The sequence below is a fragment of the Haemaphysalis longicornis genome, unplaced genomic scaffold, assembly GCF_048455015.1.
Source record: "Haemaphysalis longicornis isolate Haplotype H1 unplaced genomic scaffold, Haemaphysalis longicornis Haplotype H1 scaffold_2, whole genome shotgun sequence".
Classification (NCBI taxonomy): Eukaryota; Metazoa; Arthropoda; class Arachnida; order Ixodida; family Ixodidae; genus Haemaphysalis; species Haemaphysalis longicornis.
The window spans coordinates 77,906,729-77,931,266 of NW_027526295.1; the positions used below are offsets into that span (position 1 = coordinate 77,906,729).

Sequence of the window (24,538 nt, forward strand, 5' to 3'; positions counted from 1 at the left end):
GGCGTTATTCCGCCTCTGCGAAGCGATTTTCTAGCAGCCATGTAAAAGCAACCAAAATGTTTGATCTGTTAAGGGGAAGAAATCGTCAGCACTACCTTCAATGCACATCCATTGCGCAGTGACTTCTGGCATTGTCTAATTCTTTTGTGTAATCGGAGACTGAGGTTTAGGCTTTGAGGCATTGGAATGTTTTGCAGTTCGTGGAAGAGACGGCATTACTTCCATCAGAAGCAAGAATTCCTGCGTAAATGTCAGGCAGTCACCCCTGGTATACAGATAAGGCAGCTCTCGTTGCAACAGGCGTGCCGAAATGACCGAAATTTCTGGGCGCGTGGGTTTCCTTTTGTGGGAGGTAGTGCGCTTCTACGTGGACGACGCAGCGCGTCTTATCAGCACGCGGTTATCCGGGCGTCATTCAAAGATAAGAGGCCCCGACTGCTGCATCCTGGTTGCTGGTGGCTTATATTCGGGTGTGCCTACTTCAGTGCAGTCCTCGTTATACACAATGGCTATGGCAATTCTCAGTGTTCACGCAAGAGCGATCATACTTTTTGCCTTCTTCTGCTGGACAACAGGTATGGTCTTTTTTATGAAGTTTCAGTCTCCGTTACTGTGGACTACTGGCGTGTTTCCTGCGATTGTCTCGTACATCTACAATGTGTTTTTTTTGCGTGTCTTAACGAGGAAAATTAAACGCAGCCGCCGCAACGGCATTTCATATCAAAGATGCGTCATTGCGCTGTTAGGATAAAAACGTTGAGCGAATTTCAAGTACGGTTATATGCAAGAAAGGCAATCCGATTACATCCGTAGTACGGCGGGGCTTTGGCATAATGGCAGCCAGGGTTTGTTCTGCAATAGTTTGGGCCTCTGCGCCTGAGTGACTGTGACTGTAGCTAGGTTGTAGTTGGGTGTTCAATGTGTGTTTTTACGTGGGGAAATTAGTGATGGTGATGATGTTTGGAAGGTAATGGGGCAAGGCCAAATAAAGCAGAAAGCGCCGAGCAAGTATGTACATAACTTAGATTAATCGGTAGCAACTAAAATTGGTTAGCAAAACAGAAGTAAACTCAATTAGAGACAATGAGGATGGCTGATGTCAATGGCCAGGTTGAAAACATGCGCGATACAATAAGAGGTGTAGAAATTGACCTTCTGATAAAAAAAGTAGACACGTTTGAGAAAAAATTCCCCGCATTTCCCCGAGGGGAAGAATGTGAAAGTGCGAATGCACGAGTTGAATTTGCGCGTTTCGGCAATGTTCGCGAAAGAGAGATCACACACACACACACAACTACAAAAAAAGAAAGATGCATTTATTCACAGACACCTATTTGTGTTGTCGTTGTACTTGAGTGCTAGAGCGGATCTCAGCTTTGAAATTTCGTGTCAGTACTCCTTTAAGCAGGTGCATAAGCTCTTCTCACGCCCGATTCTTGGCCAATCCCCCACGTGGGTATGTGCCATGTCAGCGGCCAGGCAGCGCGCGTCCATCTCCCCCCGTTGCCAAGGAAGACGAGGAGATTCCTGGCCAATCCCCCACGTGGGTATGTGCCATGTCAGCGGCCAGGCTGCGCGCGCCCATCTCCACGTGAGCGGACATCGCCGGTGGAAGCAGGTTCAGGGTCGTTTAAGAAGTGCATTCGCACTTAAAACATAGCATTGCCTCTAAAAAGTAGGCTGGGTGGAGTGGAATGGGGTGTCTGTAGAGTCGGGGAAAGTGTTTGTGTCGTGTTGGATCGAGTGCTTTGCACATGATTAGGATGTGGACTACAGATCGGCCCTCCACACAGGCGTCTTGAAGGCCCAGTGAATAAGTATGAGTGCGTCACACGCGTGAGGCCTATCCGTAGTCTAGCTAAGGCAACTTCTGCGTGTATGTTGTGTGAATCGGTTGTGTATCGTCCTAAGTGTGGTTTTACAATGCGTAATTTGTTGCCTGTCTGTTCACTCCAGTATCTTTGCCATGTTTTCCGTAGTTTTATGTGTGGCTTGAGGTTAGTATAGGGTAACGTTTTTATGTGCACTGCAGCGGCGGTCATTCACCTACCATCTCATTTGCCACAATCCCTGAGTGGCGTAGGACGAAACAAAGAGTCACTTCAAAGTTTGAGCCTTATGCAGACATAATCGTCCCAATAATAAAGATTCATGATGTGGTTTTTGAACTTCTTTCGCGATGATTACGCCCGCACAACGCTTAGTGAATCAGTGTAAATGATATATTTTGGAATATGACATTTGACAATGTGATTCACAGCAAAAAAAATTCCATATACCTCTGCTGTGACAGTGCTGTAGTTTACGATCATGATCTCACACACATTAAAATTTGGACCTTGGCGGCACATGACACGGTGGAGGCAGTTTTGGAGGAGTGACTGTAAAATTCTGTACACTGGTACGTCTCCTGCAGTGGCAGAAGGCGCTGTACAATCGCACTTCTTGTTAGCGTATTTTTGTCGAGTTGGGTGAACGACAAGTCACACAACACAGTGCGAAGGTGCATTGGTGCTATAAAATCAATGCAAGATGATTTGATATTAGACCTCGGTTATGAGGTGTGCGGTACATTTTGACCATACGTCGGTTTTTAATGGGCGTGAACATCTGTACGTCTCTAACAAGTAATGGGTTAGAAAAGAATATCCGTGCGCATCCGAATTTCCGCACCTTTAAAACCTATATACTACGCAAAGTGATTTGTAGCCCACTGCTTGAGCGAGCCTTTTGTATATGGCGCTGTAATACTGTATTACTTCAGCGAGGCTTAGCTGGTAAAACTGTGAGAGGAATTTGACAGTGGAGATTTTGGCGTCTTCTCAGCGGAGTCTCTTTTGGGGCCTGAATTATAGTCATTACAAGCGAGTGGGTGACGGAAAGGTTCAGTCACCACTGGGTCACCCCAGAGAACTAAAGTTTCAATTGTTCTTCCCTTAAAACGACAATAAAGTGATTCGTAAACACTGCGGTATAACTAGCGCAAATTGTAGCCTGGAGTCTCTAGGCCACGTTTCGACCACTCTCGCTGGGTATCGATAGGGTCCCTAGAAATTGTGCAATTTCTAGGGACCCTAGTATCGATCCGAAAATGCTCACCTCCTCTCCGCATCCTCCTTGCCAATTCCCCATGACGTATCGTATGGGGTCAAAACAAGATGGCTTGGCTTGGCTGCGGTAGTGCACGGCTCAGCGACCCTCGGACAGAATCAGTCGGCCCAGCCTTTATTCAGCAGGCGGCCCGCGCGCGGTCGCCATTCGTTAGCTCAATTGCAACTAAGCGACGATACGTTTGTGCCTGGAAGATTGTGCCGCTGGTTTGATAGTTTGTAGACTGTATCAAGCTCTAAGTCCAAGTCGCTCCACACAAGTGCACATGCGGCGATTCGCTGACTGGTATGCTAGTAGAAATATGTAAGGCAAATTAAAGGCTAATGAAGAGTCAGCGAAGTTAATACAGGTATTAATAAATTAAAATCAACCGAAAATTTTATTGTACGTGTAAGACCAGGGTTCGGGAAGCACTTTTATCGGTGGATGAACCAACGCAGCGGTCAGTAGTGTTACCACACATCTGCGAACGCTTTTTCGACTACTAAACGCCGTAGCTAGACATGAGATATTGTGGTAGTTTGGAAGAAATAGTAATCTAAGCTACGTGGAACCTCCTCCGTGAGGGCACCGCGGCAGTCTGGGAAGCAGAGCGGGGCCGGTTCACCGAGCGCAAGCGTCAGAGTCGCGCGAAACAGGCGGCGCGACAGGAGATGCGGGCCCGCGAAGCCGATCACAAGAGACGGTGTCGACCCGGCTATGACACCGGGGCTAGAAAACAAATTCTCATTAATGTTTTGTAAATATTCCCGTACAGTCTCACCGCGGAGTTTTCAATACAGCTTTGCAGGTCAGCCATCTTCACATGGCGCAATGGCCGGATATGTCTTGTGGCGAAAGCTACTGTACGCTACCTCGGGCAATCTTAACGGGGTGAACAGTTTGGCCTTGAAAGCTTGAGGTCAAACCACACCCCCTTCCGCAAGCGCCCGGATTGGAGCCGTGCCCCATGGCGGGGAAAGATAGGCGAGGACGGAACGGAGAAGCGCGCGGTACCCGTGCCGCCACCTGGCGGAGGCAGGAGGGGCCGCCGCCGCCACAGCGATAAGTCGACGTGCGCGCAAAGCCGTGTGCGACGAAGTATGACGAACATCTGGTCGCACGTACAGAGGCGACGCTTAAAGGGACATTGAAGTGATTTGTAAACAATGCGGGATTACGAGCGCAAACTGTAGTCCGGAGTCCCTGGGCCCTGTTTCGACCACTCTGTGCGCGTTTACGCGAATTTATTTAGTAGAAAAATCAATTCGAAAATGCTGTCCTCCTCTCTTTACGCTCGCCCATTTTCTGTGGCGTTTTCGTGTAACGTCAGCAGGAGAGGAACGGACAATTGGCTGCGCAACTGCACGGCTCGCCGACCTTCAGCGACCGAGTCAATCGGCCCACCGTTTAGTCCACCGGCCGCCGACGGGTCGTCGCAATTCGTTCGATCAGTTGAAACTAAGCCACAACATGTTTGGGAATGGAAGAATGCGCCTTTCTTTACTTCGTTAGTTTGTACACTGTATCTAGCTTCAAGTCAAGGTCGCTTCACACAAGCGCTGCACAAGCGCACATGCGACGCTTCGCTGACTGGTACACCAGCTGGAAAATATAAGGCCTCTTGAAGGGGGAGAAGAGTGAGCGAAGTCAATATAGGTACTAAGGAAATAAAATCAACTGATATTTTTACCGTACAGCGTAAAACTAGGGTGCGGGAAGCACTTTTTTGCGCTGGGCGAACAAGCAGAGCGGTCAGGAGCACGACTACGCGTCTGCGAACGCTTTCCCGTCTACGAAATGCAATTGCTAGACGTGAGCTATTGCGGAAACTCGGGGGACGCTTACAGCACGAGCGCAATACAACAAATAGTCACCTAAACTCTTGAAATACTGAAACTAAATAAAAGTGTAAACTGGTTATACATTATATACCTGATATTTTCCATTGCCGCCAGTTGGACATTGACATCACCCCATACACCATTCGCGTCTTGCCATTTGAGGACGTTAATCGGGTGCCGTATGACGTTTTTGTGCTCCTAGGTTTGTTTAGCTTGTGGAAGTGCCGCATGACTGATCGGCATGCTGAACCCCCTAGGCCGACCAAGGTTATTTTTCGGGAACAGGCGGCGTTGGTACGGAGCGTTTACGTTGCGCAGAGTGATCCACCAGAGTGGCTGCATCTTTTGGATGCGTGCGTTTGCTTGCCTGAGTTTTGAATTGGTGCCGACCTTTGTTAGACTGACGTGCTTACCCTTTGCTGTCTGTTAGTGTTTATATTGTGTGTCGATTGTCTTGGCTGACTTCTCTCTAAAATTTCCATGTATTAAAGAAAAAAAATACCTCTGTGGCCTAGTTGTCTGGTGCGCTAGGTATGTCACCGCAAGTGTTTTTCCAGTCACAAGTTCGAATCGCCGCGGGTACGAGCGCTTTTTTTATGAGTTAACTTTTTCGTTTTTCGCCGATGTTTTGTATACTGAGTTCACCTTTTTTGGGCCGCAACGTTCATTGCTCACGAACTAGTCCACAGAACACGCGCAGGCTGGCACTGCCGCGCTAGCGAGTTCTCGTTGGCGTGCTGTTGGCATAAGCACCGACTGCTTGCGGACAGTGGGCACGGACCAGAATCAACATACCCCTTGGCCTGGTGCGAACACGCTTTTTACGATACGGGCATGAGCGAGTCAAGCTCCAAATATGGGGGAAAAGCGCATGCATTTGAGCGTCTGCGGGGACGCGGAGGGCGTTCATGCACTGCGTAGGCCTCACATAGTGAATGCTACGATTCCAAGCCGTCCTGGGAGGCTTGTCTTATGCATTTTACAGCCGACAACATGACAGAAGCGCGGTACTACGATAACTAGGATTTTGAGAATGCCCATCGACGTCATCGAATGTCAAACATGTTGTTTTACCGACCGAAACCGAAACCGAAACTTGTTTGATTGCTAACCTTGGGCATCGTCCAATCACGGCGCCCCCTCCTCCCAACGTCACAGCTTAGTTTGTGCGGCCGCCGCAAACCGCGCATGGCAGTTTTTCTTCTTTCGCGCTTTGTAAAATAATTACCGATTCGTCAACCGAATAAACGATGAAAAGTGTGCTAATTTGAGCCAGTCTACACAGTGCAAGCAAAAACGGGAGCTGGACAAATTCACTTCAGTGTCCCTTTAGACAACATCGTTAGGCGAAACAGAGGAAACATGCTACTGTTGCGTCAAGCTTCGCTACCGTCAAGTCTTACCCGTTAGTGTGATCTTTCATTATTTTGTTTTCACACTGTTCAAAGCTGCTTGCGAAGGTGCTGCAGCAGCTTGGCAAGCTGAGTCTTGATTATCGTCCTAAAGAGGTGAACAAATGGTTTGCCTAAGAGCAAATGGTTTGCCAATCGCCGCATCGGAGCGCAGCCTTAACAGGGATGTACCTGGGCGTGTTCTTGAAGCTGCATTACCGCGATGTTAGTGGTTGTCCGTGGTAAATCTGTCATCGCAGAAGCCAAATTCTTGCATCAAAGCGAACTTTCTACCCAATTCAGACATGCGCGTCGATGGAAATACTTCAAATGCGACCGTTTTACCTTCACGCCCCGTCGCGGCCGAAATAGCAACTTTACAGAAGGCGTTTGAGGGCTGCTTAGAGGGGATATGAATTGACGTAGGCTGCTTAGGACACGTGGATGGATGGGCTGACTTCTCGCAGCGGTGCAAAGCAGCGTGGGCTTTCGCAGCCTTGGGCAGTCTCTCCCACAGTCGACGCGGAGTGGGTTTAAAAGGCGCGTAGGGCAGCAGGCGTTCAGATTCTCCAGTTGAATCCCTCTACCTGGATACACGCCTGACCTACCAGCCGCTTTGCCACACTATCGCTTAGTTTTCCCCTTAATTCGTTTATTTTGAGCCTCACGCGGCCTGATTATCACTAACTTTTGGCACTGCACAACCCTTATTATTCGGCCAATAATGTCGTGTACTGTTGCCATTTCTGTTTCCAGTAGGACACGGAATAATTCAGATGAAATATTGGCTTGTTGTTAAGAATTATGTTTGACATCAACTGTTTCCCTGACACACACAAAATGTCAGAAAAGCAGACAGCTAATCATCCTCGCATGAAAACTCCAGTAACGTAAGCTTCGGACGTAGCAGTGAAAGTGTTTTGTTAAATGACCTGAATGCGTGCGCTTATTCATGCGAATAAGAAGGCACGCAGGGTGGAAAAAATGACGTTGGGCTGCAAGCTCTTAAGAAGGAAAAAGACGTTTATTGCCTATTAGTTGCGAACGATTATTCTTGTACAACTTTCGGTGTTGGGCTGTTGGAAATGCTGTGCCACTTTTAACTGGAAACTAGTTCGGATTCCTCGGGCCACAAGGCATTAAATTACTGTGTTAGCGGAAACCACGGTCACACTCGAAACAGATGCCTCCTGATATAATGTCACGAACACCTCGTTACGTAAGTGCAACATCCTTATATCCCTTTGTAAGGCAGAGGCAGCGCAACAGACTGGACGGAACTAGAAGACGACAAACACATTTGCACCAACCAGCCGAAGTTTCAACTCTTCTGAGGTTCCTGATGTGCCACCGAGGCGCAACCCCTCATAAAAAATACTGTTGTGTTTTTGATGTATTTCTGTAGAGTTTTGTCTTCCTCTTGTGTGGAGATTTTGTAGAGTTTGTGAAGAATTTTTTTGACGAGCTCTTGACGTGTTTCAACAAGTATTTGGCCACGGAGTTTCTGTAGAGAGTTTGACGAGTGATTTTCTGTAGAACTTATGATGTATTTTTGCAGCCTTTTTACGTACATTTATGCGTACTTCTTGATGCACTTCTCATGGAGTTTCTGTAGAGAGTTTGACGAGTGATTTTCTGTAGAACTTCTGACGTATTTTTGCAGCCTTTTTAAGTAGATTTATGTGTACTTCTTGATGCACTTCTATGGCTTTTATGATGACATCTTATGTACTTCATGACGTATTCTTACGGAGCTTCTTCATTTATTTCTGTGTACTTCCTGACGTGTTCTTGCCATTTTTGTAATTTGTTTCTTGAACTACATGAATATTTTAGGTCAGCAAATTGATACATAATTACACATTTTACGCTTTGCTGCAAGTAAGTGTTATTGGGCAAAATAGGGGCATTTTTGGCAGTCACAAGATGTAAATTGGCAGCATTGATAGTCACACATAAATTTAGTCAGACAGCGACAGCTAGCTGAAAGGCCAGCCAGTCAAAGCTGCTGAAATATACAAGCAGAGAAAAAACTCAGCGACTCACGATCGATTTAATTCTGAGACAGAACTATGCAGCTGACTGACCGACAGCCTTGATTTTCCGTGACACTACGGACAGGAGGGTCGCCTTGATTAGCTGCTGTGGCACGGCAAACTTGGCACATGTGCAGGCTGGAAAGAAAGAAAAAGCAAGCTGATATCAGAATACAACATATCAAAAGTAACATTTTTTTAAAAATATCCTTTTTTTGCTGAAGTTCTGTTTTTAGTTTGACTCTCTTCGATGCTGATATTTAGCCCATTTTTAATTTCCTTAAATGCTAATTTGATGATAAATTCTTAGCAAGAATACACTAATTCTCATTTGAATACTTGTGTCATTGCTTGAATTTTTTAAGGTTGCATGTGTGCTAAATTATTTTTACATGAACCGTACCAGCAGTGGTAGTAATTCAAAAGATTTTGCTCACATATACATGATCTCTCAGTATAAAAAGCCACCTCATGTCACCAGACGTTCGGCACCAGCAAAAATGACTGAAGGCTAATAAAGTTTTAACTGAATCCCCAGAATGACAGGTTACCTGCCAAAAAAAAGCTATCCAATAAAAGCACCAATGACTTGGGTTCACTTATGAATAATGTTTGGACACCTAAATAGCTTGTGCGCCTGTATACACAGGACACCTATGCGGTTATCATTCTCATTCTCTGTATATGTCCGTTGTTATGTCTTGTGCAGTTGTAAGTAGCTGGCACAAATGAGAAGCCCAACAATTTGTTTTAGGCAATATAGATGTCCACAGGACCACTGCTGTACAAGGAAGGCTCACTAAGTGTAAAAAGTACTGATTATTATTTTGTTGTAAGCAGCCATTATGCAGCTTCGATGTCTGCTCTTAATCAATTATCATCAGCTATTTTGCAATGCCATGACGTTTTTTTAGCTTTTGAATTCATTCATTGCTGAGACGTGCGAAGGAAAGTTTGATCCCCCGCTTAAGCGGGCGAACATGTGGATCCCCCGCTTTGATAGACGAGAAATATCCAAAATACTATCCACATTAAAAACCACTGTTCTTAACGATGTGCAGGAAACAAGTTGCCGTAATTTATGGACAATTTATGCTCAGATGTCAGCTATTTTGAACGCATAGTATTCTATGGCTAGCAACACGTAGTGTTGTACGGCTTCGAGCAAATTTTCATTCATGGTTTTTTACCACGGTAGCTTTTTCCAATGCAAAAAAACCCTAATGACATGATGGACATTCCATAATGGTTAGCCTGAAGACGAAATACATATAAGCAAAACTCTTCCAACCTACTACCATTGGTAGCGTGGTTCATGTCAACACTGCTTAGTATGCTGGCAAGGCGGCCTTGGGCAGACATAAGGAAAAACACAAATTCACAAATAAAAGTTACAGAGCTTCCTTAAATATATTCGGTTCGTTTCAACGAAAAAATTAATGCAGGTTAAAAAACTGTTGAAAGGAGGAGAGACTAAGCGGCACAGAAAACGACCTGCCTTGTGCTGCCGTAAAGGGTGCCAAATAGAACAAAAATAAAACAAAGGATGCTGTCCGTGTGGGGAGACGTGAGCCAAAGCAGAGCAAAAATAAGCAATGGGGTGAACTATTTTGTCATGAGCAGCGTCAACAAACCAAAATGTACAACTGTAGTAATGTTGGTAAATAATCAGCTCCACAGTGCAAAACATACAGAACAAAGGGACAAGAAAACACAGGACAGGCTCTGAAGTTACACAAAAATATGCCGCCAATAGATGCACAAAAACAAAATTTAATCCGATGAAAGCCTCGGGCATTATTGGGTTAAGTTTCTCTCATTTTTTGTATGCATGCTGGGTATACATTTTTGTGCAACTCCAATAAGTTTATTTTAGTTGACATTCAGAGCTTGTCCCATGTTTTCTTTTCCCTCTGTCCTGTCGGTTTTGTGCTGAGGATATAGACATGCACAATTGCAAGAAACGCAATGAAGACGAATAAACTACAATTGCTACACACTACGTGAAAGTCCCTAACAAGGATTTCTGTCCAAAAATTTTTAAGTAAGCATTCAACCAAATATTTCAAGCTGGAGCTATACTAACAGCTCACTGTGTATGAAGAGATCTGTGAAGGAAGATTTGAACAGCCACAGGTATGGATAATGCATGTTGTCATATTTATAGCTTTAATAGCAGCAAAAAAGACAACAGAATTTTTTGAGTAATTTTTAAGTTTCAAATGTCCCTATCAACGTGCACGGCTACGGATAAGTCATCACCTGACAATTATAACCAACCAAACTTCGCACGCCCACAGAATAGTCATCAGGCACATATGTATGTGAAATATTTCCTTTTCTTTACTGTTCATGCTCTTATTGGAGCAGCCAAACGTACACTGGCACTAAATATTGAGTAGAAAGTGTTCACAATTTACATTAAATACAGTAGTCAAATCCCGTCAACCCTAATAAACAGAGCAATAAATCCTTCAAGTAAATTTTGCAAAAAGCCATAACTTGCTTGATGCTTGAAGAAGTTTTCTAGCAAAAGAATATGTTACCAGGCAAATTGCCGCTTGTAAAACATGAAAAAAAAAAACAGCATGAAAATTGGACCTAAGCTCACAATTGCAAAAACACAGGACAAGAACAAGTGCTATTTCTCAGCTGTTCATCAACACAAAGAATGTATATATGCACCGAAATATTGCGCTGGTGCCCAAATGCTCCAATAATGCCAGGCGTTTCGAACAGGCCGAACTTCCCGACATCCCTATGTGCATCCAAAAGAAAAAAGTGTGTGTAAGGTGTTGAACCAAGATTTATTTTTCTCTCTTTGCGTCACACAATGCATTAATGATTTAGCCAACGAAATGGGCACTGACCACTTGCGACATGTAAAATTGCGATTTGGCCCACTTGCCCACCATTTCCTCCCCATTGTGGGGCGTGCAATCGTGACCAGCAATTCAGTGGGGCTAGGATTTTAGGGCAAAGCAGATACCAACCAGCCCACAAGGTCATTAAAGCTTTTATGAAGGGATGCTCAGCAGGGCACTACTGTTAAGTTGAATCGGTCTGAAGTTTTTTCATGCATATTTAAGTTTTTTTTTATCATTACGCGCACTGCTTCGGTTGACGAGAGGGATGATCTGACTTTATAAATCCAACTTGGGGGTTCTACGCGCTGAAGCTATAGCTGGTCTTGAGGGGTGCAGTAGTGAAGTGCCGGCACTTTCGTTTTTTTTTTTCTTTCATTCCAAAATTGGCTGCCGTGGCCGAAAGAACTTCTTGAAATGGTTGGCATCATTCGAGATTCAGCAGCACATCTGCGTCTCCACAAAAGTTCAGTATATACATACATTTAGTGTGGAATAAACAAATGAGAGTCAGCTTGTACCTTGTGTTGTTTAGATTGTAAATCTACACCAAGCATTCGCAGTGCTACGTTGTGTCGGAAAAAATCTAATCTGCACAAATAGTCACCAAAACAGCACTGGTGTAAGATTGCTTAAACACCTTCAAAGAGTCCCTAGTGAAAAAATGACGTCTTCAGATTACCGAAATTCCGTTGTGCATGTAACAGGAAGACGAGGTCTGTAAAAACCATAAAAGAAACGTGTTCACCCACTTTTGCATAGACTGCCAAACAGTCGGCGGTGCCCGATGAGGAAACAGCCTCGGTCCTTGAAGTAGGCCGCACCAAGAAGGCATTTTGAATGCAAGTTGCACCAGTCAGCAGCCTGCAACATGTAAGTTATTAGCAAACGACAGGCCAGACACCAGAATCATACTCTGCCTTAAACCTGCGAAATCCCAAATGCTGCGTTACTCTGATCACCAAGGTGTGTTGCACACTAAAATTCATTAAGCTGGAAATTCCGTAAGTGACCCAAATTTAACAGCCATTCTTGAATATTTTTACTTGGTTCTGAATGGTTAATTTACGTTTGCGATGCTACAGTAAGAGTACGAAGCGCAACCAGCGCTACTCATACTACTGTACCAGTTACGACATGCGTGTAGTTCTGACGTTACAAATAAATTCGGGTTCCATACACTTTGTTTATTCCAACATGTCACGACCAAACTGAGCGTTCAAAAAGATTAATCATTCAATCGAAACGCGAAAAAACATCCAGATGGCATTCTAATATAATGCTGTACGCTCGGAAATCACTCGATTTATTATTTTATTCGAATGCTACACGCACGGCAATAATTCAATTTATTGTGCACGTTTTTTAACTCAAAACTATTATGACGGAAAAAAAAACGGCATCTGCAAAACGAAACAAAAACCAGGAGTGCATATCATGCTAAAAGTACACGATTTGCGTTTAATGCATACACACTTATTATCGTACCCGCACTCATATTCTCATATTCGCACTCTCCAGCTTCCCTTATTTCATTTCATATCAAAACATTCGGCTAGCAAAACAGAACAGGACACACACACACTTCACCAAACACAGTGCTAGAAATTGCGTGAGAATTTATTCTGTTTACACACGCAACGGCCAGGTACAAAGGTCTACCGACAGATCTGCGCAACGCACAAAGCGAGTCACTGAAATCGTTAGGACTAACCGCTTACGCGGACCGCAGTTCGCGAGCAACTCTGCTACGATAAATACATATGACAAGAAAACAAAGTTCACTAGTACTCACTTACCTTCACTACTTCGCAGTATTTCTTCGTCCGGTAGATAAATCCATGGTAGTCAAATCACCGAAACAACGAAAGTTGAAGGCGTGCACACCCGTGCCGTCAACGGCCAGTAACACACGCACCGATACGGAGTGCAGATAGGACGGTCGGGCTCGCCGCGCGTCTCATGTTCGTCCGAGGGAAAAACTAGTTCCTGAAATGACACCCACCTTGAAAAAAACGCGTGGCGAAATAGATGCCCAAGTTATTGGTAAATACAGATATTAGTTGCCAATTATATACAAGAAAAGCTTGAGCGTGGGTGTTTTTTAAAGGAAACAGTAATTGTACCGACAATGTAGATTACAATTTCAGGGTCTACGGTGGAAATACAGCTGGCGTGGGGTTGCGGGCGCCGTAATTTTACGGTTTGTTCTGAGGCCGCTACTAAAAACGCCGATCGAGGGACTTTAGCCGCTACCACTAGCAGCGCATTTTCCGCACTTTCGCGCGTCGACATCGCCCCGCGTTGACGGTGTTGGCAAATGCACGCCGACGTGAGCTGACGCGGGAGCGCCAGGAAGCATCCGAAAGCAGACGACATCGTCCGGATTCCATGTCCATCTCCTGGTTTGGGGTCATTACTTTCGCAGAAAACAATCAATTTCTTTTTAACCTACGGTAATCGGGTGCCTTGTGGCAAATTACAAGCTATTTCTGTTCGAAAGTGCGCATTCCTTCGTGGCTAGCTTGGCTTCCATCGGGGAGATCGGGCTTTTCGGATAGCTTTTTGCGAGTTAAATACGGGAACTTTGGCTACATCGCTTGTAGTGTTAGCATTATGGGCTTGTCTGCAAGATCGGTGCGTAACGAACAAAGTTTATTAAAGCCAGAAATCTAGAGGCGCATTCAATTTCATTCGCGGCTACCGTAGCTTGCATAGGGGGAACGATGAAGCGCGATTGCTTTTCTTGGCTCAAATAAGGGAGCTTTGGTTACATGACTTGCATTATTAGCATAATTGGCCTCGCCTCCAAGATCGGTGTGGAAGAAACAAGCGTTATCACTGCTGAAATTTGTCAAATACGACCAAAACGAGTCACCCGACAATATTCGTTGGCAGCCTCTGTTAGTGTACCAAATTCTTGTTTAGGCGCGTACCTTCCGCCGTGGTCGAGTGGTTAGGAGCTTGGACATTTGCGTTATGTTTTGAAAGTCCATGGTTCGAATCGTGGAAAAGCCCCCTTTTTTTTTTTGCAATGAGGGTGTCATAGACAAAAAAAAGGCAGAGTACCTTGCAGTTTAACCTACAAATAACGTTCGCCGGTAACCTCAGTATCAAGGCAGCCCCGAAATTTGCTTTGCTCACACTTTGAATTCATGAAGCTGCAGTCGGTACATACACTCAGGTTAAATCAAGTAACAAGTAAAGTTGTGCTAATTGCGTCTTCGTTCATCATCCTATCATATTTTGTTCATATTTGACGACAATGACCCCCCCCCCCCCAAAAAAAAAAGAAACTTACAAGGCTTGTTGGCAACGTCGCTTGTATACGAAGTTCTGCACTAAGTCCCTACCTCCTTCCGTGAGGTTCGGTATTTACTGGGCTACTGTTTTGAAGGTCAAAGGTTCGAATCTTCACACAAAGTGCCGGTTATTTTTTGGTGATAGCTAGATCACCTATTTTGTACTGGCGTAAACAAAGGGTACCAGGACACCTTGCCTTTTAAGTCTGACTAACCTCAGTAGCAAGGCAGCGCTGAAAATTTGTTTTGCTCACGCTTTAAAGTCATCAAGCAGTCTGTACATTACTTCTAGGTAGGACATCAAGTTGTAAGGAATTTGTTCGAAGTGCGTCTTTGTTCATGAGGCTGTGTTGTTTTGTTCAGATTTGACTGTGATAACTTGAAATACATTTTGTGTTGTTTTGTTCAGATTTGACTGTGATAACTTGAAATACATTTTGCAACATTTCAAAAATGGCCCGCAAGCATTCTTGTAGAGCAAAGAAAGTGCATTTTGTATGGCAAATCTAGAATGCTAATTACTGCATTTAAACAATTGAAATAACTGCTCTTAAACGATCAAAAATAATTTTAAAGTCCTGCAGATCGAGTTCATTGAAACGTGCTCAGCAACGTTCGTCGACGCAGTGGTTGACGCATGACTTCGCCTGTTCCATGCGTTTGCATGTGGTTGCGGCTTCTTGCAGCTCTCCTGCGTGATGGTGCGGCGACGCCGATCAACGCCGACGCTCGCGCGACGCGTAAATCGCGTGTACGTGTGTGTGCGCGCGTGTATCGTATTGCCTGGATGGCAGGACGGCCGCTGGTACACACGAGTTATGATGGCAAACAATAAAAGTGCTGGGGAGCTGGCTTATAATTGAGTTAAAGTTCACAGAGTTTCTATGGAGGACTAACTGTAGAAATTCTATAGTCTTTTTGGAGGCTTTGATGAGTGGAAGCTTAATGAACTTTTATGGTGAAGTCACAACAAAAATTCTACAGAGTATTCATAGAGGCCTTGAGTTGTTTAAGTTCACAGAGCTTCTATGGAGAAGTGACGGTAGAAATTCTACAGAATATTCATAGAGATGTTGAAGAGTTTGCTCTTAATGAACTTTTATGGGGAAGTCACAACAAATATTCTACAGAGTCTTCATAGAGGCCTTGAGTTGTTTAAGTTCACAGAGTTTCTATGGAGAAGTGACGGCAGAAATTCTACAGATAATTCATAGAGATGTTGAAGAGTTTGCTCTTAATGAACTTTTATGGGGAAGTCACAACAAAAATTCTACAGTCTTTATAGAGGCCTTCAGTTGTTTAAGTTCATAGAGATTCTATGGAAAAGTGACTGTAGAAATTCTACAGAATATTTATAGAGGTGTTGAAGAGTTAGCTCTTAATGAATTTCTGTGGAGAAGTAGCTATAAAAATTTTGTAGATTTTTTATGGGGGAAACTCCATAAGCTCAGAGTTCCTGATGAGTTTCTGTAGTATTTCTTGTGACTCCATAAGATCTCCATGAAAACTCTTCAGAAATTCGTAATCCATTTTTGTGAGGGACGTTACCGACAAAGGCTCACTGAAGCGAAAACACCCCAAGTGCAGCACTATCGGGAACCAAAGGGACCTGATCACTGATGCAAACGTTCGCCTTGCTTGGTCCTAATAGAAAGCGGAGAAAACTAATGCAGGCGAAGGAAACGATTTTTTCTTTTATTAGGAGATCTCCACTCAGGCATCCTAACTGCAGGCAGTTCAACAGTACTGGAAACAAAGAGCCACAAAATTACGGCAACATGTTTTATTTCTGATTGGTTAGGGTGAGAAACCGAACGCGGTGAGTATTCGTGTAGACACCGGTGAACAATAGAGAGCATTTGCGCTTCACCGACGTACACTAGGACCTATGATAATACCGAGAACGAAAAGGGGTGCGTTGAGTCATATGCAAGTCTTCAGTTTGCGAATTTCTATAGCAATAAGCACTGACATTTCAAAATTGTGTTAAAAATTCAATGAACTGAGTCGCAGCAATGGTGTAATTAGCATACACAAAGAAGTATGGGATGCGTGAGCCGTGGTATGAGTTTTCGAAAGGTTGATTTACACCAATGTTAGACCGGCATAAACGCGTTTGAAAGCACCGTTTTCCCTGCGCCATTCTCCTAATAACGATGCTCAGGCATCTTCTGTCAGCGCACTCGCGAGAGCCCAGAACGAAATCTTGTGAATGTCCACCACTTTTGAGAGCTCCGTACTAACCAATATTTGGCTGAATATAACAAAAATGGGCAGTGTATCTGCTAAGTTTGTTGCAAATGTCTCCGAAAGACCCTAATAGTCGTCTGCCGCCACTTCCACGTACATACCTGTCTTCTCTTTCCCGCCGACCTCCTACGCTATGTTCGAGTTCCCGCCTCGCAATAAACACGGAGTTTGGTCAAGTCACTTCAATTTTCCCGCGTTCCAGTGTTCGCGCACAATCTACTGGAAACTTTCGTTACCGTTGGCCTTCTTAGCATGCTGGCATGAGGCATGGGTCAAGTGCAAGCACTTTTTGTATTTTGAGTATGTATGTAGAAATATTTGTTAGGAAAAGGTGTGACCAGTGGCCTAATAAGGGCGGGGGTTGTTTAGAAGGAGGTGCAGGACTCCTCTAGGCTCTAAATTCTTAGGGCTACGCCTAAAAACATTGTTTTCAAAGCGCATTTGTTTTCTTTGCTATAACGAAGATGACGTGTTCCTTAATCAAGGAACAGTGAAAACGCTGTTCATGTATTGATGTTTTGCCACAAATATGCGTAGTGTTTTTTTTTTCCTGAACAATCTTGACAAGTACTGTTTCTGATTTAGTGGTTTGGCCACATTTTTTCTATTAATCATCTTGTACAAAAATTCTGTTAGTTTTAGCCGGGTTGCTGAATGAGGGGACAGGCAGACAGACAGGCAGACGTAAAGACAGACCGATGAAAATTTATCGGGTTTAAGTAGCTTAAGAAAGACTAGCGTCTTCAAAACTCTGGGCCCAGGTATAGCATGAAAACACATTGCAAATCTGTTTAACGTCATTTCAGCAGTTGGTGCTAGGACTGCAAAAGGCGCAGGGAGTTTTTTCTTGTATGGTGCTGCTTACCGCGGAAAAAAACAAGGATGTATGGTTCCGCTAATGCACAAATAATTATAAGTACATTAAGTATATTTTGGGCCTGGAAGAGCAGCCATTGTACGAATACGCAAAGAGGTCACCAGGCACAAAATTTGCTACTTTACTTTGATGTATGCTGTTCAGATCCTCTCAGACGTGGCTGAGACTTTCATTCCACATCTCTTTGGGTTATGATGCGCCGGGCCCTAGTCACTGGCGTGAAAGACCGAGAATGTACGGCCTGGTTGTAAAGGCCAGAGCAGCTCGAAATGCCAGTCGTGGTAACCGCCGAGGGGAAGAAGCAGCTCCGTATGTGAAACTGCGGCGGCAACATGAATGTTCAAGAGAAAAATTGACAGAAACTTGACCAGAAACTTCAACGGCAATTTAACAAAAGGTCCAACTGGGCTCTCGCGTTGACATGCTTAGCAAGTTGTAATGCTTACCCGTAATTTTTGCGTTTAGTCTAACTAAGAAGGCCATTCATACAAAATAAGATGAACTGAAGTTTCGAGGCTTGCAGTGATTGCAACCTGAAACGTTTGGGACTTAATACATGTATGAGAAGTAACCACACATCTGAAACGGGACTGCTAACGCTCTGAGCCACTAACGCCATTCTTTACTTGTAATTCATCCTGGAAATCCTAATAGACAGAACCCATGCTGAAGAAGATACAGACGAAAGTTTTGGTCTTTTGGATATTTACACTGCCTTTACTTTCTATATTCGTTGCCCTTGCTAACGCTGGTGATACCTACAAAGACGTTTCTAAACGGGAATAACCATTGGATCACAACAAGAATATTGCGGGACCTATTGACACGGCTGCGTCAAACTAATAATAAAGAAATAATAGTTCAGACATTATTTCTAGGAGCTCTCGGTGTACGCAACCTTTAAAGAGTAGGGTTTCCAATTGTAAATAAATATTTTGTATGTTGCTGTTATTTCAACTCTTTAAAAGTTCCTTTTGAGTTTCATTACAACAGGTAAGAAATCTACCCCTTGTTTATTTTCGAAGGTGCCCAAAATTGGACTTGCAACGCTGCCTATATTATAAAGAATAGACAATTTCTCTTCAGTAGTTCGTTTATGACAGTACTGGGCGAAATCATATCGCTGTGGACTTGTTTTGGGCTAAAGAGAGCTCTGCGTAAAAGCACCTGTGATTACAGCGGCTGTGATATGCTCAACTGCATAAAGTCTGTAATTCAAGCATTTTGTAATTCCTATAGCATTCTCAGAGAACTGTAGTTGCCCAATGAGCTTTCTTATTGTTGTGGCGTTGTTGACATAGTTTACGTTGTTTATTATATGCAAAACGAGAGGTTTTACATATTTCAGCCGCTAAAAATATTAAGATACAAGAAATGCTAGCCTGTGTTTTGCTTGCACTGACAGCAATCTGATTGTTTTTGTTGCCACCATATCTCCAGATGGCGCTGTTACCCCCAGTGAACGCACATGCAATGAAGATGACATTCTGACGTGTCTGGAAGGAAATGTTGAGTTCATCGCTGACAACACCCAGGCGAATGACATCCCTGCTCTTATTGAGAAAGTGTGCGGGTAAGTCACATTAATAGTAAGCGTTTGGTACGTGAACAATTAAATTCTACTGCCGTAACAATAGTGAAGTGAATGCTTCATTGAGTTGGTTGGATACGACGTGTTTTCTTAAACGGCGTCCAAAATAGGCGAAGCTAATTGTCATTTTTATGTTTTTCTACTGGTATTCAACCCTTTGGAGGAGACCATACTTCTTGCTGGCACTTTTTTGGTCGATATATAATAACGTAATGGCAATCGCCAGAAAGTCTCAGCAGAAGTAGTGGGGGTGTTCTGACTTACGGTGGAAATTGTGAGCTGTAACTTTTTCGTTAGGCAGTAGACAAAAAAACTTAGGTCCACACTGACAAATCTTTTTGCACGTTGGTTATATGAAGATCAGTTTGACGTTTGCAGTTGCTTGGCTGTCCCCTTACGTTTTTGCTCGGGACGAACAATTCCCAGACCGACAGTCCATCACCAAGTGCTCTTATTAATATATATTGCGAGGCAAGCAGCGTTGTAAATCTGGATTCGCAAAATTATACCTTTTCATTTTCCGTCCAGCTGCATCTGGGCATGAAACGAAATCACGAACATTTATTATCTCGGGAAGACGACATATAATCACAGGCACCACGTGGTGCTTTTAAAGGGTCCGCCTGCGTTCAGAACATTCAAAATATTTTCTTAAAAGTTGGAAGCATATACAAAAAAACGTGTTGAAAATAATCTGGAAATTATTTAAATTAACTGTCCACAGTACCCTACCCCCCTCTGATAAACTTGCCGCATTTTTAGGAGCAGACCATTTATTTAGTTTATACGCTAGCTCATTACTTATAATCTAATGCAAAAGGGGTATTAGAAGATATTTTAAGTACATTAATATGTAGTCTTCAGCGCTGTGACCAGTGTACTTCTATGAACTGAAGATATTTCGCTTCTTTTGGAGAAAACTGCACGTGGAATTAATCTGAAATGCTTACATTCTGCAGCGCGAAAGAGAAGCCTTGCACCGAGATTCATCCTCTTGATAAATGCCCGGAAGATTCTAAAACACGCATGGTCACTTTGGAAAAGTCCCTTCAGGAGACATTTGACGCACTGTGCCAGAAAGATGCAACCCTGTTGAAAGGTGAGAGGCATTTCATGATGCATTTGCAGGAAGGCCATACGGTTAATAATATATTGGTTTATTTTTCGTTAATACTATAAATTGGAGGTATTCTGGAATTTATTTCGGAACGCAATCTCTAGACACCTAGTTTTCCTTTTTGTGAAAATTCGGTCGATGGTTTCGAAATTCAAGTAGATCTCAGCCATGTTCTAAATGTATTGCATCATAACAGTCACGGCATTTACGATGTCATAGCTACTTTGCCGCCAACAAATTAGAGCGTAATACCAAGAGCCCAAATGAAGTTCTGAGGAGGACCGGCTGCATGGCGCCTGCTCTTTGCGCGGTTGCTGATTGGTTCGTCAATGACACCCCAATCAAGAGAGCGTCCGCCACCGAGGCTTGCACGTGATTGACAGCGTCCCTTGCTGCCTTCAGTTATCTGGCATCTTTTAGCATCGGTATCTAGAATATACCTGTTCCAATGCTGGTTTATGCGGAAAAGTCTACTTCGGGGTTTAGTGGCATTCGAAAATCGGGGCGCAAGGCTAGGCATAAGGCATGCATGACAGCAAGCGCCTTGTTCTACCAACTTCACAAAAAGCATAGAGCACTGCACGCACTGCATGCTGCACCTATATTAATTTTCTTTCTCTCTATTCGTTGCACTACTAATATTAACAGTGTGAGAAACCCGCCGGAGGTTTAAAGATGATGATTCTGGTCGACATAGTCATTTGTATACCTCTGGAGAATTCACATGGCAAAATAAGATGTCGTGGTCATGGAATGAGTCATGTGTTATCATAAAGCGCAGTGGCTGATGTGCGTTTTTTTAATTCGGTGAAAGGCGGTGGTAACGAACGCTGGTATTAACCAGCTAATGACGCCCGAATGCACCAAATTTAGCTTTACTACACGAGAAGCAGACGCGGAATTCCATTCTTATGCAGGTAAAAGCCCGGCTATGCAACCTAGTGCCATCTACTGGCCAACGTTTACGCTCCCGCTAATGCCTGGAGTGACTGCTAAAACGAGATAGCCGCTGCGCCTCGTTGCCTCCATGTGTGTTCATGGTTTCTGACGTGTACGGCCTGGGTTCCAACCCGGGCAGTTAGAGAAATTTCTTTACCTTTTCTGTTTCGATGATATTTTCCTGGGTAAATTCCGCGGGCTCTTTTTGTGAATCAAGATGGTCTGCTTCTTGAAGTCGCTTCAGGTGCGGTGGGGGGGTCATTACTACGTTTTATTTATGCTCTCCGTTGCTTCATAAGGGCCGTGCTCGTACCAATATGGCAACTGCTACGACGTTGCAATGCCACCGGTGGCAAACAGTTAGTCACGGGAAGACGACAGCGAAGTGGCCTACGTCGCCTCCATCATGCGAGGTAGCGTGGAGGTCATGCGGCCAGCAAAAGTTGGTGCATGGATGACGACGACAAGAAGCCGAAGGCAAGCTTAACTGGTTTACTGCCTGGCGAGACAACGGCCGAAGCAACCCTTCCAGTCGAAGTTACAGTACAGGACTCGAGCAGAGTGACAGAATTGATTCACTGCTTGAAAACGAATGCGGTTCTGCGCTCGGACCCTGCATATTTATGCTCAAAGCGCCAACTGTCAAAACAACTTTCCTAATGCTTTTGCACAGGCACGTCCAAAATGCTCGAGGCCGCTTGCTTACACACGGGGCACTCCGAAAACCTTTTCAGGAAGCCGAACATGGCAGCGGCGCCCAAAATCGAAACAGAACAGAATATCGTGAAGCAGACTTCCACGGGGGCACCTATGCGCCTGTGACGCGACCTGGCCTATGACACCGATAAAGGGAATAAGCTGGAAGAGTGCTGAAAAGGCAACGGAAAACCGCTGTATATGACTTCGGGTTGGTAAAAAGGCAGGATGCCTGTACTGTGGTATGGGTTGTGTAAGAGGCCCATGATTTTCACCTTTGAGTGCAGAAACAAAGTGAGCCAGTTTTATAATTTCCGCCGTCAATGTAAAGCCGCAGGTGTCCAGCATATGTTTCCTACTAAGCACACAAGGGTGAGCGGCCCCTGCGGCCCCTGACGTTTTTGACAGTACACTTGAAAGTTTGGTTCCTGCGTACCCTGAGAAGCGAGCTTAGTCGCTTTCAGTACACAGCGCTTGCAATGTAAGAGACGATGCTCCCCGGAATAGTAAATCACAAGGTAACAGACTTTGTGTTGTCGTTTTAAATCTCTGGGAAAATCAGGGGTGCTCCAAAGAACAATGTTGCCTATTTGTTTTTACCGAAAGTTTTTTCTGGGCTTCCTGGGGCAGATTTGGTTACAACACTGCAGTGCTGGAAATACGACGCGATCGTAAGCTGTGTTGAGACCATTAACGTAACCACACCGGGCCTGGACTTCCTGACGCCCAAGCGGAGCCAAGAGGACTGGGAGTAAGCATATTTTTTTCGCTCTGGTTTCTTCTCGTTGCTGGCACGTCCTTGTTGTGGAGGGGTTTTATGTTTGGTGACTTTGTATTACGGACTCTGTATTGTATTGAAGACTCAATTGCGGCCCTTCTCGCAATAGTCGCAGAAGAGTTGTTTTCGCTGTTTCAGGTTCAAGCATTAAGATGGTGCTGTGTCTCCTCAGGTGCCAAGTTATGGTACATGCTGCGACATATTGCCGCGAACCATGCATTGGGTTTGTTTATTTGTGTTTTGCTTTTACCGCCCGGCTGCGCCGGTCTGTGTTATCTCTGCGCCAAGGGAAGCGCGTGTTCCATTCTTTCTTTCTGTGCGGCATGTGTTATCTGTCGTGATAGGGAGAGCATTCCGATCTAACGTGAACAGCCCAGAATAATCTTCTTGGATCTACTATGTTCTCGATGTGAATCGACGTTTCGAGAACCACGCGCGCCGAAAGATAAAAAGCCTGCAGTGCGGACGCCGGAGCATTCGATTCTGCGACGCTCGCTGACGCAAGTCACTTTGTTGACCGCTGCTTCGCCGCCTCTGTATTCTTTTGAGTTGTTAGGGGAGCACAAGTTCGCTCCAATAAACTTGTTTCTCCTGCAAGACAACTGCGTTGTCCTTGGCTTCGTGACATCTGGTGGAGGTGCTGGGTAGCACCCTTCATGCCCACTGCAACCTCGGGAAGCCGCCAAGCCAGTCCAACAAGAGCCAGCCTCCGCCTGCAAGCTTTACCACCCGAGTTCGGTTTGATGCCAGAAGGGCCCAAGAGAAGGAACGCTGCAACCAACACCATGGTACAAGAAACAACGTCGCCAATCATGCTGCAGCAGCCCCGGGAACCGCCATCGTTCCGGGGAGCCCCCGCTGAAGATCCAGAGGAATGGTTGGAGAAGCTGGAGCGCGTGCGGATCTTCAACAGGTGGGACGATGAAGAAACCTTCCGGCATGTTTTCTTTTACTTGGAGGATGCAGCCCGAACTTGGTTTGAAAACCACGAGAGCGCCTTGACCGACTGGACGCAATTCAAAAGCGAGTTCCTTAAGACCTTCACGACCGTGGTGAGAAAAGAACGAGCTGCGATTTTACTGGAAACTCGAACGCAACACCCGAACGAAGGAGTCGTAATCTTCGTCGAGGAAATGAAGCGACTTTTCCGCCGTGCGGACCCAGGAATGACGGAAGAAAAGAAACTACGGTTTCTGATGCGAGGTGTGAAGCAAGAGCTCTTCGCGTGCCTTGTTCGCAACCCCCCCAAGACCGTGTCCGAATTCGCGTCTGAGGCCGCCGCGATGGAGAAGACGCTCGAAATCCGAACGAGGCAGTACGACCGCCCAATCAATGCGCTGGTTTCGGAGACGCTTGGTGCCAGCGCTATCAACTCCGACTCACTACGCGACACTATCCGCGAAATAGTGAGGGAGGAGCTGCGGAAACAGCTCCCGACGCCGCTGCAACCACAAGTCGCTTCTCTTACCGACGTCATTAGAGAAGAAGTGCAACAAGCGCTGGGAACTTCGACGCCAGTAGCACCTCGCGAGCCGCAAGCCATGACCTACGCGGCTGCTGTACATCGCCCTCGCCCACCTGCACCCTATCGTCACGAGGCTCCGTACCGTCGTCCCCTCTCGCCGGCCCGACCACCTGCGGCGCAACCCCCTGCCCCAAGGAAGACCGACGTGTGGCGAACGTCCGACAATCGCCCGCTGTGCTACCACTGCGGAGAGGCCGACCACGTCTACCGTCGCTGCCCCTACAGGAGGCTCGGTTTG

At 45.1% G+C, this 24,538-nt stretch overlaps 1 protein-coding gene and 1 long non-coding RNA gene across 2 annotated transcripts in view; one reads left to right on the forward strand and one right to left on the reverse strand.

The window, feature by feature from the left end:
• Positions 1-416: 416 nt before the first annotated feature.
• LOC144169005 (uncharacterized) overlaps positions 417-24,538 on the forward strand; it is a 29,917-nt gene continuing 5,795 nt past the window's right edge. The window contains exons 1-4 of the mRNA XM_077698006.1: positions 417-575; positions 19,095-19,227; positions 20,205-20,344; positions 22,628-22,748. Of these exons, the coding sequence (XP_077554132.1) occupies positions 506-575; positions 19,095-19,227; positions 20,205-20,344; positions 22,628-22,748 (464 nt within the window). The 5' untranslated portion in view covers positions 417-505. The remainder of the gene's footprint in view (positions 576-19,094; positions 19,228-20,204; positions 20,345-22,627; positions 22,749-24,538) is intronic.
• LOC144169006 (uncharacterized) lies at positions 8,361-13,898 on the reverse strand. The gene is made up of 3 exons (XR_013322332.1): positions 13,025-13,898; positions 11,978-12,089; positions 8,361-8,499 (listed from the first exon to the last, which is right to left on the reverse strand). It is a non-coding gene; the product is annotated as an uncharacterized LOC144169006 (long non-coding RNA).